The 14,155-nt window shown below is 39.5% G+C and overlaps 1 protein-coding gene across 7 annotated transcripts in view; it reads right to left on the bottom strand.

The window, feature by feature from the left end:
- Positions 1 to 14,155, bottom strand: part of enox2 (ecto-NOX disulfide-thiol exchanger 2) — a 174,502-nt gene that overhangs the window by 43,477 nt on the left and 116,870 nt on the right. For all 7 annotated transcript variants that reach the window (XM_089021824.1, XM_089021850.1, XM_089021814.1 and 4 more), the window contains one exon: positions 8,942 to 9,097. In XM_089021824.1, coding sequence (XP_088877950.1) covers positions 8,942 to 9,097 — 156 coding nt within the window. The remainder of the gene's footprint in view (positions 1 to 8,941; positions 9,098 to 14,155) is intronic.

Genomic DNA, 14,155 nt, shown 5'->3' with positions numbered 1-14,155 from the left:
ATGAAAGGAAGAGGAAAAGAAATAAAGAAGTAGAAAAACAAAATACAGAAGCTACTGGAAAGGTGGCCACTCTCGCGGCGCCCTCTTGAAGTAAAAAAAAAAACAAATGTTAGCATATCGTACATATATTCAACCTTTTGTTTTATTTTACATTTTGTTTCAAGATGACACGTATGCTATTGGTATTGGATTTTGTCAATTGTGTTTCACTCAAAAATGCAACTTATACCCCAGTGTGACATATATTTTGTCTTTTGTGGTGGATGCGACCTATACTCAGGAAAAGTACAATCCGGAAAATATGGTAATATTTATTGGACTTTTAACCACAATGTAGGCTGGAATTCAAGTATTTTTGTAATGAGTTAAACTTTCAACAGGAAGTGCTTTTAACTTCATGTAGATTAACATGACGTGAAACCTTTAACACAGCGGGTACATACAGACCTTTCATTACATCCTCTCCATCACAGTTAAACAAGAAAATGCTTTTAACTCAGTGTACTGGAAAACCCAATAAATCAATCTGGCATGTGTCGCTAAAATGGGTTTGATGAGATTGGATTTATTCACAACGCGTGGTTCTGGTTGGTAAAACTAAATAGAAATACTGGACACTCTGACGCCAAAACATGTCAGGTAATTGAACACCTAAAATACACTGTCTGTAAGAAAATAATCTGTTTTAAGTTAGAAATACTGGACACAAAGATAAAAAAGTGAATCTAGTTGCTAATTAATTACCTTGTTTTACCGTACATATCATTCCTGTTTTTAAGTGGATCAATGAAAATGACAGTTGATGGTGATTTTTTTGGGGGTATTTTTGCACCTTATTAACTCATTCACTGACAGACGTGCAAAAATGTGTCCACTCCAGTGCCAGGGTTTTTGTTATTTTCACAAAAATTCCAAGACCCAAAAGAATATGGAATTTTAGGACTACAGTATATAAACATTCAATGCAGCATAAGAAACCTCAGACTCTCTTCTTTCATCAGAAACAAAAAGTTAATTCCCAAGTTACATGGGGCCAAAATACAATGCAATACATACCTATTGGTTTATATAGCGGTTTAACAACAGCCGAAGCTGGAATTCAGCGCTAATAAAGAAAAAGGGAAATGCTGTCCCCTCGTGGACGGGAAAAATATTGCCAGAGGTGTGACCAGCGCTTTATCGGCACCCCCCCCCCCCCATGGGTTTTGCAAGAAAAAAACAAAATCCGTACATTTTCAGGAATGGCACTCCACATCATATTTTCAATTCCCGAATAAAGTTGGGAATGGCAGTGAATGAGTTAAGAATCAATCTATTTTTTGCACAAGTATATAGTTTGACAATCAGGTTTCCAATAGTCCACGAAATACCCCTAGGAGGTATTGTATTTTGTTGTGAATAGGCTTTGTTTTTGTTTTGTTAAGTGGTCCATTTTCTGAAAACGTTTGACATTTTAGAGAAATGCATCCAAACATATGCTCAGCCCTTAAGGGCACGGATACAAACAAACCAACAACAAAACAGCTGTTGAATCTGTCTGTGAAAATGACAAATGGTGGAGCCTGTCCCCTATTTCAATGCATTTGCAATCACCGAGTTGGTGTGTAAGCGTTCAAGAGCGAGAATACGTGCCGCCCCGGGAGGTGAACAGCCATCAGTCAGGGTGTAACCCTCTTGTCGGCTGATGTCATCTGGGATCGGCTCCAGTTTCCCGCAACACTAATGTGGTGAAGAAAATGGATGGATGGAAAATGTCGCAAGCCACTTTCTCCACCGTATGGTGCCTACTCAGCTTGACACATTTCTACTCATTTCTTTTCCATTGTCAAAAGCAGGTGTATCAGACCTTCAATAACAAATATTGTGGTGCACTGCGACAATCGTCAAGACGCTCACATCTCGCCAATGATGCGGATAAACAGTGAAACGGCAAGTGGAAATATATGCAAGGACCACCGAGGGGATGCCCACACGGAACCCAAATCAACGGTAACATTGAGTTACAGCTGTTGATGTCACTCATGAGGCCACACACACGAAAGGCACATGCCAACAGACAAACACTGAGAAAATACCAATTCAAACTATCCCTTCTATGACACATTGCAACTTTTGTTAGCATTAAGCTAAGAATGGTCCTAGGGCAGATCTGTGTGCTGGTTTTAAATTGACAAAAAGCTTCAAGCTTATCAAACATTGACTCATACTCTTGTCTCATCCGATGATTATAGCAAACACGTCACAGGAGACCAATGAATCCGCCCTAAGTCTGCCCTAATTCGGAATATTCGTTAGCCATGCCTTGGAGTTTGCACACGGGCTGGCTGGAACACGGAAGTCTGTTTGTATAGCGAATGTGGCTATGTGGGAGCAAATCCAGAGGATACGATGCAGTGATAAAAAAAATATCTTGAGTTTAATGAAAACAGGAGCGAGTGGCGTGAAAACATCCATCTCTGCAGTGCAACCCATCGTCTCTTCTGTTCTATGCTTGCCGACTGGCTCCCACCATCGCCGAGACGCACTAAAGCTAATGGCGAGACAAGACGACACGGATGGCCACAGGGCGACCGCTGCGTCTCTCAATCACATAACAAATGGTTTTCCAAATGCTGCATTGCTACCTGATTAACCTTGTCATCCAAATTGACCTCATGTTACAACAAGTGCAACTGAGAGGTTAGGGGATGTACTGGCGTAAACGGATAGCGTGACTGGCACTGCAGAATTTAAGTCCATCGCGGTGTAGCGAGTGACTTGACAGTGGCCATTTTTAACTTTGTTCGCAGCTCTCTGTAGGCCATTCACTTGTAAGGTTCTAGGATGTTTGCTCATTTTGACCCCACGGGGTGCAATCTTGCATGGAACCCCAGATTAATCGGTGGTCTTCCACTGTCTTCATTCCGTTTTTGAATAATTGCTCCCATAGTTCATTTATTCTGACCAACCTGTTTACGTATTGCAGATTCAGTCTTTGCAACTTGATGCAGTTTTATAATTTTGATTTTTGGTGGTTTTCTGGTTTTGGCAGTCGTGAAGTTTTTCAGGCCTTTTTTAAAATAAATTCAAAAATGTGCCATAGTGCTAACAGTCTTTCTTCTTTGTAGGTGACCAAATGCTTATTTTCCACGATACATTATTTAAAGTCAGACAATGAGATTTTCTGGATTTTTTTACCCCTTATTTTATCACTCATTGTTGATGTATAACAAAGACAAAAATTACAGACATCTCTCAGGATTTCATTGAGTGAACTTGCACAGCTGGTGACTGACAAAGTACTTTTTTGCCCCACTATAATCTACTGATGCAGTTTTATACCGCACACATCAGGTCAATATGGAGGAGTTGAAGAGGTCTGCATGTGTTGGGCTCGATGGGGCAAAGGTGAGATGGACAGTGAAATGTCAAGCGAAAGGAGGTGATGCAAACTGATGGTGAGGTCATTCACAGCGAGGATATGGAGGAGAGAAACGAAGGGATTTGGTGGGAGGTGGTGGGGTATGGGATGAAGGTTTTAACGCTCAGCTAAAGGTCAGTCAGAAGTGACGCTGCGTGAGTGTTCAGACTAAGGGGGGCCTCTGGTGGAAGTCATACACAATATTGTTACATGGAAACGAAACACCTGAACACCACGACAGCTTGGGCAAACAGAGCCATCTTGTGCTAACACAGCTGTTTTTAAATGGAGATCAAAACACGGTGGAAAACTCTTCATGTTACAACTAAGGGACCGCTATTGCAGTCAAAAGAAACTGCGAACCTTATTTTATGCTCACATTTTATTTTCCTTAGTTAATTTTGTGATCACATACAATTGTCTTACATGGGATGTAATTACATGGCTTCTTGTTGCGTTACTTATTGAACCCCAAATCTAACATTTACAGCACTGCTGTCAAACTCCTTTGCGTGATGGGCCTTCCCTGCGTTTCAGGAGTGCAACAGTAACTCTGCAGCAACACCGATATAAAAATGTGTAAAGACACTTGTACACCACTGCAGAATGATTCTGTTGAGGACAAAATGCAATCTTAAACACTCGTACGATGGGAGCGACCACATGCCACAATAGTTCAAATAATCATCCATTTTGTTGAGCATCATTTGCATTTGGAGGTTTCAGTGGTGTCTTTCGCGTTTTCATTGAAAGTACCTCAACAGGGCTGCTGTTTCAGACTTGTAAACGGTGCAAGGCATTGTACGACAAAGAGTGTGAATGCAGATGTGCATCAGCTCCAAAACAGTGGCTGGTATCGGTGCAGCCATAGTTATTTCCTTGGATATTGTCAGAATTAGAATCAGAATCAGAATTATCTTTATTGGCCAAGTATGTAGAACACACAAGGAATTTGTCTCCAGTAGAAGACGCTGCAATAGTGTGGTTGTGAAAACGGTTGTTGCGGGCAACAAAATAGGCAAATTCAGTGAAACGACAAGCATATTTTCCCTTAAAGGACAACCTACGCCTCCGGACAAGTTCTGTTTATAATTTGTAAAATCAGTTTAAATGACTTATACTGAGCGTATTTTACAAAAAAATCCACCACATATAGCTATATTTTACGTTTTAAGACTCGCGCTGAATATTCATGAAGTCTTGTTTTTGAGTTGGTGACGATACCTACCGTGACATCACGTCTGGAACGCCCCTGACCCAGAAAGCGACACACAATGCCTTTTGGGTAATTTTTTTTCCTCTGAAAACTTCGTGTTGATCCGTGTTGATGGCGAAGTTAGAAGGAAACATAAATAACGCAATGGTGAATAAATAACAAATGGTGAATGGTGAACGTGAATGGTGAACACAAATTCCCAGCGGACAAATCAGCCCATTTCCAATGGAGCTTGGGCGCCATCTTGTGCATTTTCTGGGACGCTACATTAGAGTCCTGACAGCTCGAATTGATATGGGAGGACTTCTTTAATTGATTGCAACCATTTATGAATTCCTCTTAAAAACTATTTGAATCATATTCATAACTGGATGAGTAACAAGAAAGCACATTCTCCGAATGTGAAGACATTGTTTTGATTCTCGAGCAAGTCAAGACAAGGAAGGACGTCACGAACAAGGGGGCGGGACCTTCTGAAACTCGCCATTTCCGAGGTCATTTTGAAGTAGTTTTGGGACACTTTAAGTCATTTTTATTGGTGTTTTACATTTGACTAAAATTATCAGCCTGTGTGTTTTGGGTATTTCAGATGCGATAAAACATTTTTATGATGTCAGTTAAGAAACAAAAAAATGGTGCTGGTTGTTCTTTAATGGACACATCTAATCTCAGTTGGATTTTAGTTTTTGCAATTCAATCCATTTTCTTCCAAAAATAAAAGCAGAACATTTGGCATTATTTCCCATACAAATATTTGACAGATAGTGTACTGCATATCAACATAATGTCATCTATCCATTGCCAAGTCTTAAAGGTCACATTTCCAAGACAATCCCTAAGAATTCCAAATTTTTAATCTAAGGTCGCAAATTCAATCCATCCAGGATTTTTAGGAGTAATCTCGGACACATTCCAACCACCTTGTTTAAATGTTAAAGAGCTGCCACTGGCTTGCAGCATATCCCCAGATGAACTCAGACTCTGGTGCGACCCTGTATCATGACCACTGAGAGAGCAGTGATGAGAAAACGGGAATGGTTTACAACAAAGGTCTGAGAATCCAATTGAACCCCTGGACGCTGCGGCATGCCTCTGTGCAACTGCAGCAATCCAGTCACGAATGTTTCCATCAAGAGCGTAACGGTTTATTATCGTCAATTTACTGATCCTGCTGATTTGTGTTGGGTGTTTGCATTTTCTCCAGGATTCTTATTTGCAAGTAGGACTCATTGATATTCAAGGGGGAAAAGAAAGGCTGTGTCCCACCTTGACACAGATGCTTAGAACAAAGGCTGTTCTGCGCAGTTTGCCAAGGTGATCCCGGATCAACCAACTTTAACAATTTCTGATATTGGTAGCCTCTCATTTTAGGAGCACCCTCTGCAGCTGCTTGTAGCAAAGGAGGGAAAGTTGATTTTGATTACATCAAAATGATTTTAAAATGTAGCGTCTTTGAATCAGATCACAGCCCATTTTTCAAGCTATGTATCAAATCAGTCTATTCAAAAGGTGCAACCCCTGCTATTCTATTTCCTATATTACTGAGACCATGCAGAGAAATGTCGTGCTGCCAGACAACAAGCACACCAGCTGGTATTTTTGAAAAAGAATATGTAGCCTTTGACAAAAGATTTCGGTTGGGCATACAATTGTTCTTGACACGAAACAATCACAGCAGAGGTAAATCTAATGTGAAAACCGACACGTTTCCCACTTGATTTCTATGCTTTGGAATCAGTAAGGCTGAGTTGGTTGTAAAATAAAATCTCATGATACAACATTATTTTGGTGTTAACTTTAACCTGTATAGATTTATTTACAGAATGATTAGTGGCTCGAAATGCCATGTCACAATCACCTTTTTAGTATCAAATTGTGTTGTTGTTTTTAAAAACAACAACAAATAATGATATTGTTCTCTTTTTATTGGAGGGAGGCACATTTCTAAACACACTATGCATTTTTTAACCAGAATATTGGTACAATGAATAGTACAAGATGAGCCATATATCATTTGAAGTATAAATATCCGAGTTGCCTTAAAAGTCCAATTGAGGACAGAAACTTGGCTTTCTTGTTGAAAACCAACCCTATCATCTGTTTCAACGGATGTCAGCTTTTTTATCGGCTCGCTGGGAGATTAAGTGCTTTATGTGACATTGTGCAAAATGTGAGGAAACTCGGAGGGCGGAGGGGCGGGGGAGGTAGAAAGAAAATAGAAAATAGGAATCCCAAAACAATCAGAGGCAGAAATAAAACCACATACATATAGGTCATCATAGACTCTGGCTTGAAACACAAGCCGATTTGGTGAGTTTTGAAATTGGCCCAAGCATAATCGGTATTGTAAAGGTAGACTTTCATAAGTCACCTTTTCCACCCCACAACACTACAACAACCTCGCAAAAGCAGTTCACCATCATGCCGCAATGTGTGTTAACTTAGCTTCACCCTCAAATGTGACACTATCAATAGCTTTTATCTCCTTCAAAATTACAGACAGTGTCACGTTTTGCGAGGTGGTGATGGCGGGTTCGGATCCCAAAAAGCAGGCAGGAGGGAGCAGGAGGTTGTTTGACAAATTGTATTAAAATAAAGTCAGCAGGAACAAAATGTAAAACATCAAAATGATCTGAATGGAAAAAATACAAAGTAGCAAAAGAAGACCAAAAGTAAAAGCCCGCCAAGGTTAAACAAACACGTACACAATGCATGCTGCAACCAAGCAGCAAACAAACAATGGACCTGCCCCGGATGGTCGTGCTGGGTGTCCTTTTAAGTGTCATTGATTATAACGACCAGCACCTGCGAGGCTGCCGGCAGGGCTGACGTCGCTACCCGCTGGTCGCCAATCTGATCGGGACGACCAGCACCTGTGCAGGTGCAGGCGGGGCCGACAGCGCCCCCCGTTGGTCGCCAACCAGATCATGACAGACAGAAGTGGGGAATTTTCTTTTGAAAATTGAGCCAAGGTGCTAAATAGTGACAGCGCCGCCGTTGTGACTCCAAATAATTGATAAATAGCGCTTCACCATTGTAGTATGAATAAACAAATATGACCTAAAAGTATCACAAGCTTGCTTTTGTGTGTGACTATGAACCATCATTATGGGCTGACTTGATGCTGAAAGAGCAGCAGCACACATTTTATCTCTGAGAATAACCGCTCAAGTTGGAACTCAACCCAATTTCTTTTTTTCCCATGTATTTGATGACTAAATATTCTTTGACATCCACACTAAATAGTTTCTACTTTATAAAACCACATTTACATAAACTAAAAAAATAAGCATGTATCTTCAATCCAGGCAGTTTTTGGTTGAAGCATGTCTTCCCTTAAAAATTGGGGCTTAAAAATATGTCTATGTAAAGAATAGCAGCAATGGTAAATGTCAAAAGTGCGATAATAACCACAGAAGCAAAAATTAAACAAACTTCAATAAAGGAAATGACTCATGTACTGAATATAACATCACCAACAGGCTTGATGAAAAACATTTTCAATGTACTCTCAGAAATTATTTTCAGTTGAATGTACTTTGTACATAGCATATGTAACTCACATACTGACTGGAATGAAAATGACCTCAGGTAGCTTGACAAACTATTTCATGTCTATTCTGTATTCTTCAAGTGTGTGTAGTTTTATTTCATTTTATTTTAAATCGGTCTTTTCCTTGGAAGGTAAAAATGTGTACTGCATTGCAAACAAGGACTCCTATGATGTACTGGCACTGGTACCATCTTCCAAGCCGAGCATAGACTACTTTGTGGTACGCCCAGTTAAGGTTCACTATAAAACCGTAAAACTAACAACGATACAAATTGCTTCATTCAAATGCAAATTCAAAGTGCTGCTGTGGACTACAAATTTCCCCATTGTGGGACTATTAAAGGCTTTCTGATTCTGATACTGAGAATTACATGTTGTAAGTCACTGACATCTCGTTGGAAACACATTTGGGTCTTATTTATTTATTTATTTATTTATTTATTTTTACAAATTATTGTGCACTCTAAACTGTTGACATGCCATTTTTGGGTTGTCCTGAAAAATGACCATTTTAGAGGTTCAGGATTTTCACCCGATGCCAGTGATATTAAACAGGTAGCATGTTCATCTTGCAAAAGTCTGCTAGCATAAAGCTGACACAGCATGCGAAAAGCCGTCGATAGGCTTCAGAAATAATCATCACAGGTAATAGTCATTGTACTCTTGTAGTCCTATTATACTATATGTATACTGTATATATGGCACCTTCAATGTAAAGTTTGTGTTTTGGAACATTGTTGGTTCAACGAATTAATCAAAAATCGGAACTTACTGGGGTTGGGTGGGAAGAGGGTGCAGCTCTTGCAGTGGATGATCTCCTTGATGACAGGCAAGTCGTGCGAGAGGGGAGCGGGCACCATGCCCAGTGCTGGCATCAAAGGATTAATGGGGGTGATTCCGGCCATCATCCCGAGGCTCGGGTCGAAGTCTGGATGGAAGGAAGACGCTGGGATCAGCTCTCGTACAAATTCATCACACACTCACACTTCGTCATGTGTTGATCATATTTTTCCATCCAGTTTAATAAATTCATTGGAAATTTGTGTGGTTTGTCCCACCTGTGACTAAATAATGCCATCAATTCAAAGAAGTACAGATGACGGCTGAAGAAACCTTTTCATCGATAATGCCATAAACTATATACATTATTAAAACGTTCGCTGGGTGAGTCCTCTGTATGACACCTTCCACTGATGTTGCTGCTGTTGGGAGTTTTGAGTTCCTGCGGTACCAATTAAAGCCACAATGACTGTTCATTCTTGTCAGTACGGAGGGAATTGTGTCAACGGGCAATATTTTTTTCCTGCGGTTTAGTTGATTGCGCAGGTGCAATAAATCTACATTCAAAAGTCACACAGTATGCATTTATAATTTGACGCTTCATTGTCAATGCAAATGTTACTGTGTATTTTATTTTAGATTAAACCAGTGACTTTCAAGAAGAGATTTAAAAGAAGGGGAACAAAATGTGAATAAAACTTATTTTCCTTCTTTCAAGTTTTATATCCAATAATGTACTTCAACTGAAGATGTAAATTTTTAGACATTTGATGTGATATTTGATCGAATCATGAATATTTGATAACACCAGTGCAAGAACTGCCTCATGAAGAACCGTATTTTCCATTGTATAAGGCGTACCCAAAAGCCTTGATTTTCTTCAAAAAGATTACCCTGCGTCTTGCACACACGTGAACCTTATATGTGAAGTAATATTGAGTCACAACAGGTCACAACTGTCACCAACTCCATTTCCCCCTTGTAGTAGAAGTAGTGCATAACCCCAGCCTCTACTGTAGTGCCTTATAATGTGGTGTACCTTATATTTGAATGCTTGTGAACTATGTATATACAGTATGATATTTGGAAAACTTTTTTTTTCATTCATTGAAGGTGCGCCTTTTAGTCCGGTGTGACTTTTAGTATATGGAAAAAGTTTTAAAATACACCATTCATTGCGGGGTGCGCCTTATACTCTGGTTCACCTTATACACCGGAAACTATGGAACATTATTCAACACATTTGAAAAAAAAAGAATAATATTAAAAATTACATTTATTCACATAAAGCATAATTATAAATGTATTTAAAATTAATTGGGTTAATCATTTGAAAAACAAACAGGCATAAAATGTAATTTAGAAAAATATATATTTTATAAATGTATGCATTTAACACAGTACAGTACTATAAAAAATAACGTAAATACAGTGATACCTCATCTTACGAATGCTTTAGTTTACGAACTTTTCACCTTACGAACATTAAATTCGTGAGAATATAATCTTGGCATAAGAACTAGTTTTTGGCGGAAGAACACCAAACCAAACGCTTGAACATGCCACGGTGGCTGGTGGACTAGTTTTCATCACCCCTTTTCTTGAATGCATACGTGGTTTATTATCGAGTGGAGTACTTTTGCTATTATGGGACCAAAATGGATCCCACCACAGGCTAATGTTCAGCCGAAGAGGACACAAAACAAAATTATGGTCGAGCAAAAGATCATCGAAAAACACGAACGAGGTGTGCATTTGTGTGACTTAGCGTCCCACTACCAGTATGCTAAGTCGACCATTGCTACATGTGGCTAAGGGTATTTCTGTGTTGTCTAAGCAACGGTCTCAAGCAAGAGAAGAGGTTGAAAAACTTCCGTTGGTTTGGATTAACGAAAAGCAGTGAGCAGAGGACCATGTGAGTGACGGTATTATCGCCGAGAAAGAACGGCAACTTCACTCGGATATCATCAAGAGGCAACCTGGAAGTTCATCATCCATTGACAACTACCATCACAAAGGTAAATAAAACGATTTTATTATACAATACAATTTATTTCTTTAATTACAAAACAATAGCACCTGTATTATACATAAAATAAGGTATATTTTGTGTAGGCCTTATTTAGTAGAAAATTATGTTTTATGCGGACCTGGGAACGGATTATTCTAATTTTTAATGGTTTCTTATGGGAAATACATGTTTGACAGATTTTTTTTTTTTCTTTTTCGCCTTGCACACACTTTATGGCAGGGATCTCAAACTCAAATTGACCCGGGGGGCCGCTGGAGGCAGAGTCTGGGTGAGGCTGGGCCGCATCAGGATTTCCACAAGAAAATCACAGATAAAACATTCCAACGTTGTCAAAATCTTTATTTTTAACACACAACAAATGAATTAAATGAATACATGGAAAATGAATAAAAATAAATTAACCAGTAATAAATACATAAAATAATTTTAATGATCACAGACAACAGAAAAAAACACAGGAAAACTAATTATTTTAATAAAGTTTCAAATGTCTGTATTCACAGTTCTTTAACCTTTAACTTTCTTAACATAAAGAAAATATTGAACATGAACTAATATTGAACATGAACTGTCCTAAACATGGCTTCTCTCGCCTACTTGTTCAGCTCCACACACAAGTTTCATTCATATCAATCATGCGGGCCGCACTAACATTAATCTTTCATGTCAAGAAGGGCCGCAAAATATTCTTTCGGGGGCCGCAGTTGGCCCGCGGGCCGCGAGTTTGAGACCACTGCTTTATGGGAACCAATTAAGTTTGTAAACTGAGGTATCACTGTACATTGTGAAAACCCATCACATTTCTCAAAGTCTTATAATTGTATTCATGCCATTTCAGAGCGTGCTGTGTTTTTCATGGCTTACATTTAGCAGGACTGTGACAAATAGATTGAAGGACTCAATGATAACATTTTTTTACTATTTGTACCATAACAAAGGTAAATATATCGCTTCCATTTCCTAGCACTCATTTGGACGTCCAGTAAATCCCATGCAGGCCAAGTTACATATACAGCACTAAATGGAAATAGATCCTATAATTCCTTATAAATGAAAGGAGTCAGGAGAATGGAGGCATTAGCACATTAAAGGTGCAGACTTGGAATAGATCCCTGGAGCCAGCGAGGATGTAATAAATACGCAAGTTATAAAACAAGTTACAATAATGAGTGGAGAGAAATAGAGCAGTGCGCAAATTGCACTAGGGAACAGCGCTTTGCCAATAAATCTCTTTGAATTGAATTGAAAAGAGAGACCCAAGTAACATGAGAGAAGACTCCAAATGATATTTATACACATTATCAAACAGAAAACCAGAGTGCACCGGGAAGATGCCACCTTGAGGAAGGTGCCTGGTGTCAATCAAGGAGCGTGCGGTGCGCCGCAGCAGGTAATGTTGATTTGTCTCCGAATGTAGTCTCTCGTTTCCATTTGTATGGTGCAGCTCCAGGTTATGTTTCATCACCAGCATACTATTATCACTATTATTATTATTATTCTCTCCATATTTATTGTGCCTTGCTGAATGACAAAACATGCACACTGCATACTTACTCTTTATCAGAGTTGAGTTTATACAGCCTCCCACCACACGAAGTGGGTTGTCATTTACTGAACGTTACAGAATAATCATTTCGAACTAGTCAGTTTTCACGCTAATATGGGATGTAGAGCAAAACCTTTTGCGCTTCCTTCTGAAACCAAAATGTGACTTAGCTGAACTGCTTAGAAATGTGACAAATGAGTATGTACATGGCAGCATGTCATAACTATACTAAGACGTCTGCGGAGAACACCAAAATAGCAATGATTATTCTTAAGTTTGTTTGTTAGTGTTCATTGGTTCATAATAAACACTGTGTTTTGGTTAAGATTTTGTTTTTGAAGATACAGTAAAGTCTTGTTATATCGATATTCAAGGGAGTCCGAAAAAATATCGATATAACCGGGATATCGATATATCCGATCCTGCGCCGAACTGCATTAAACAAAAGCCGCCAAAAGAGGGCAGCCAAGCGCCATATAAGAAACGGAGCTGGCCATTAGCTCCCTTTTTTGTTCCCCCAATGTTGCCTCAAAATGGCACATATAATTCTTTAATGATTGTAAACATGTATGCTTTAATCTTCAGAACTACAGTGTATTTGAAACATATTCATAACTGGATGTGTAACAAGAAAGCATATTATCCGAATCTGAAGCCATTGTTTGGATTCACAAGCAATGCAAGACGTCTTGGCGTTAAGTCATTTTTATTTGCATTTGAATAAAAAGTGACATCGGCTGTCCTTTAATACACAGTATGGAATGTTAATAATTTTCTAAATCATCGCGCTTCAGCAGACAAAACAAGAAACATTGTTGCAAAAAACGATTGCATTCATATACAGTACAGTGGGCATGTACATAACACAACAGGGCAACTGCAACGCTTACATCTTACTGTATTATGTATACAATTTAAAAAAGTCATCAATCTTCTTCTGCTTCCCATTTTTACCTTTAAACACAAACACTTCAATCTCGTCTGCTACACACGAGCTAGCGTCTGAAAATGAAAATGGCTCAGCTACACGGGTGCTGGGCACGTAACCAAGTCATCTGACCAAGTCGACCAATGGCGCGACTGATGGCGTGACACGTAACCAAGACCCGTGACCAAGTTGACCAATGGCGCGACCGATGGCGTGTCACGTGACAAAGTCACATGGCCAAGTCGACCAATAGCGCGACCGATGGCGGCTCATGTGACCAAGTCGACCAATAGCGCGACCGGTGGCGGCTCATGTGACCAAGTCGACCAATGGCGCGACCGATGGCGGCTCACGTAACAAGACACGTGACCAAGTTGACCAATGGCGCGACGGATATATCGATGTAAACAACAAAAATGGCCGGCGGGGGATGAAAAGGAGCACCGTAATAACCAGATTATCGTAACAACCGGGTATCGTACTAAACGGTACTAATTATACATAAAAAGACTAGAAATGTGCAAGGGAAATGAAAATAATATCGTAATAAGAATTTATTCGGGAATTGAAAATATGACAGAGAGCCCCAATCCCAAATTTGTTCGGGGTATAGTTTTTCTTGATAGGATGCCAATAAAGTGCTGGCCATTCCTCTGGAAAAGTGCAAAAATGTGTCCACTCCAGTGCCAGGGTTTTTGTC

Source organism: Hippocampus bargibanti, linkage group LG02 (genome assembly GCF_051943395.1).
Source record: "Hippocampus bargibanti isolate YZ-2025 linkage group LG02, ASM5194339v1, whole genome shotgun sequence".
Lineage (NCBI taxonomy): Eukaryota > Metazoa > Chordata > Actinopteri > Syngnathiformes > Syngnathidae > Hippocampus > Hippocampus bargibanti.
Note: the sequence above shows the minus strand (reverse complement) of the source record. Positions and strands in the feature narration are given on the sequence as shown.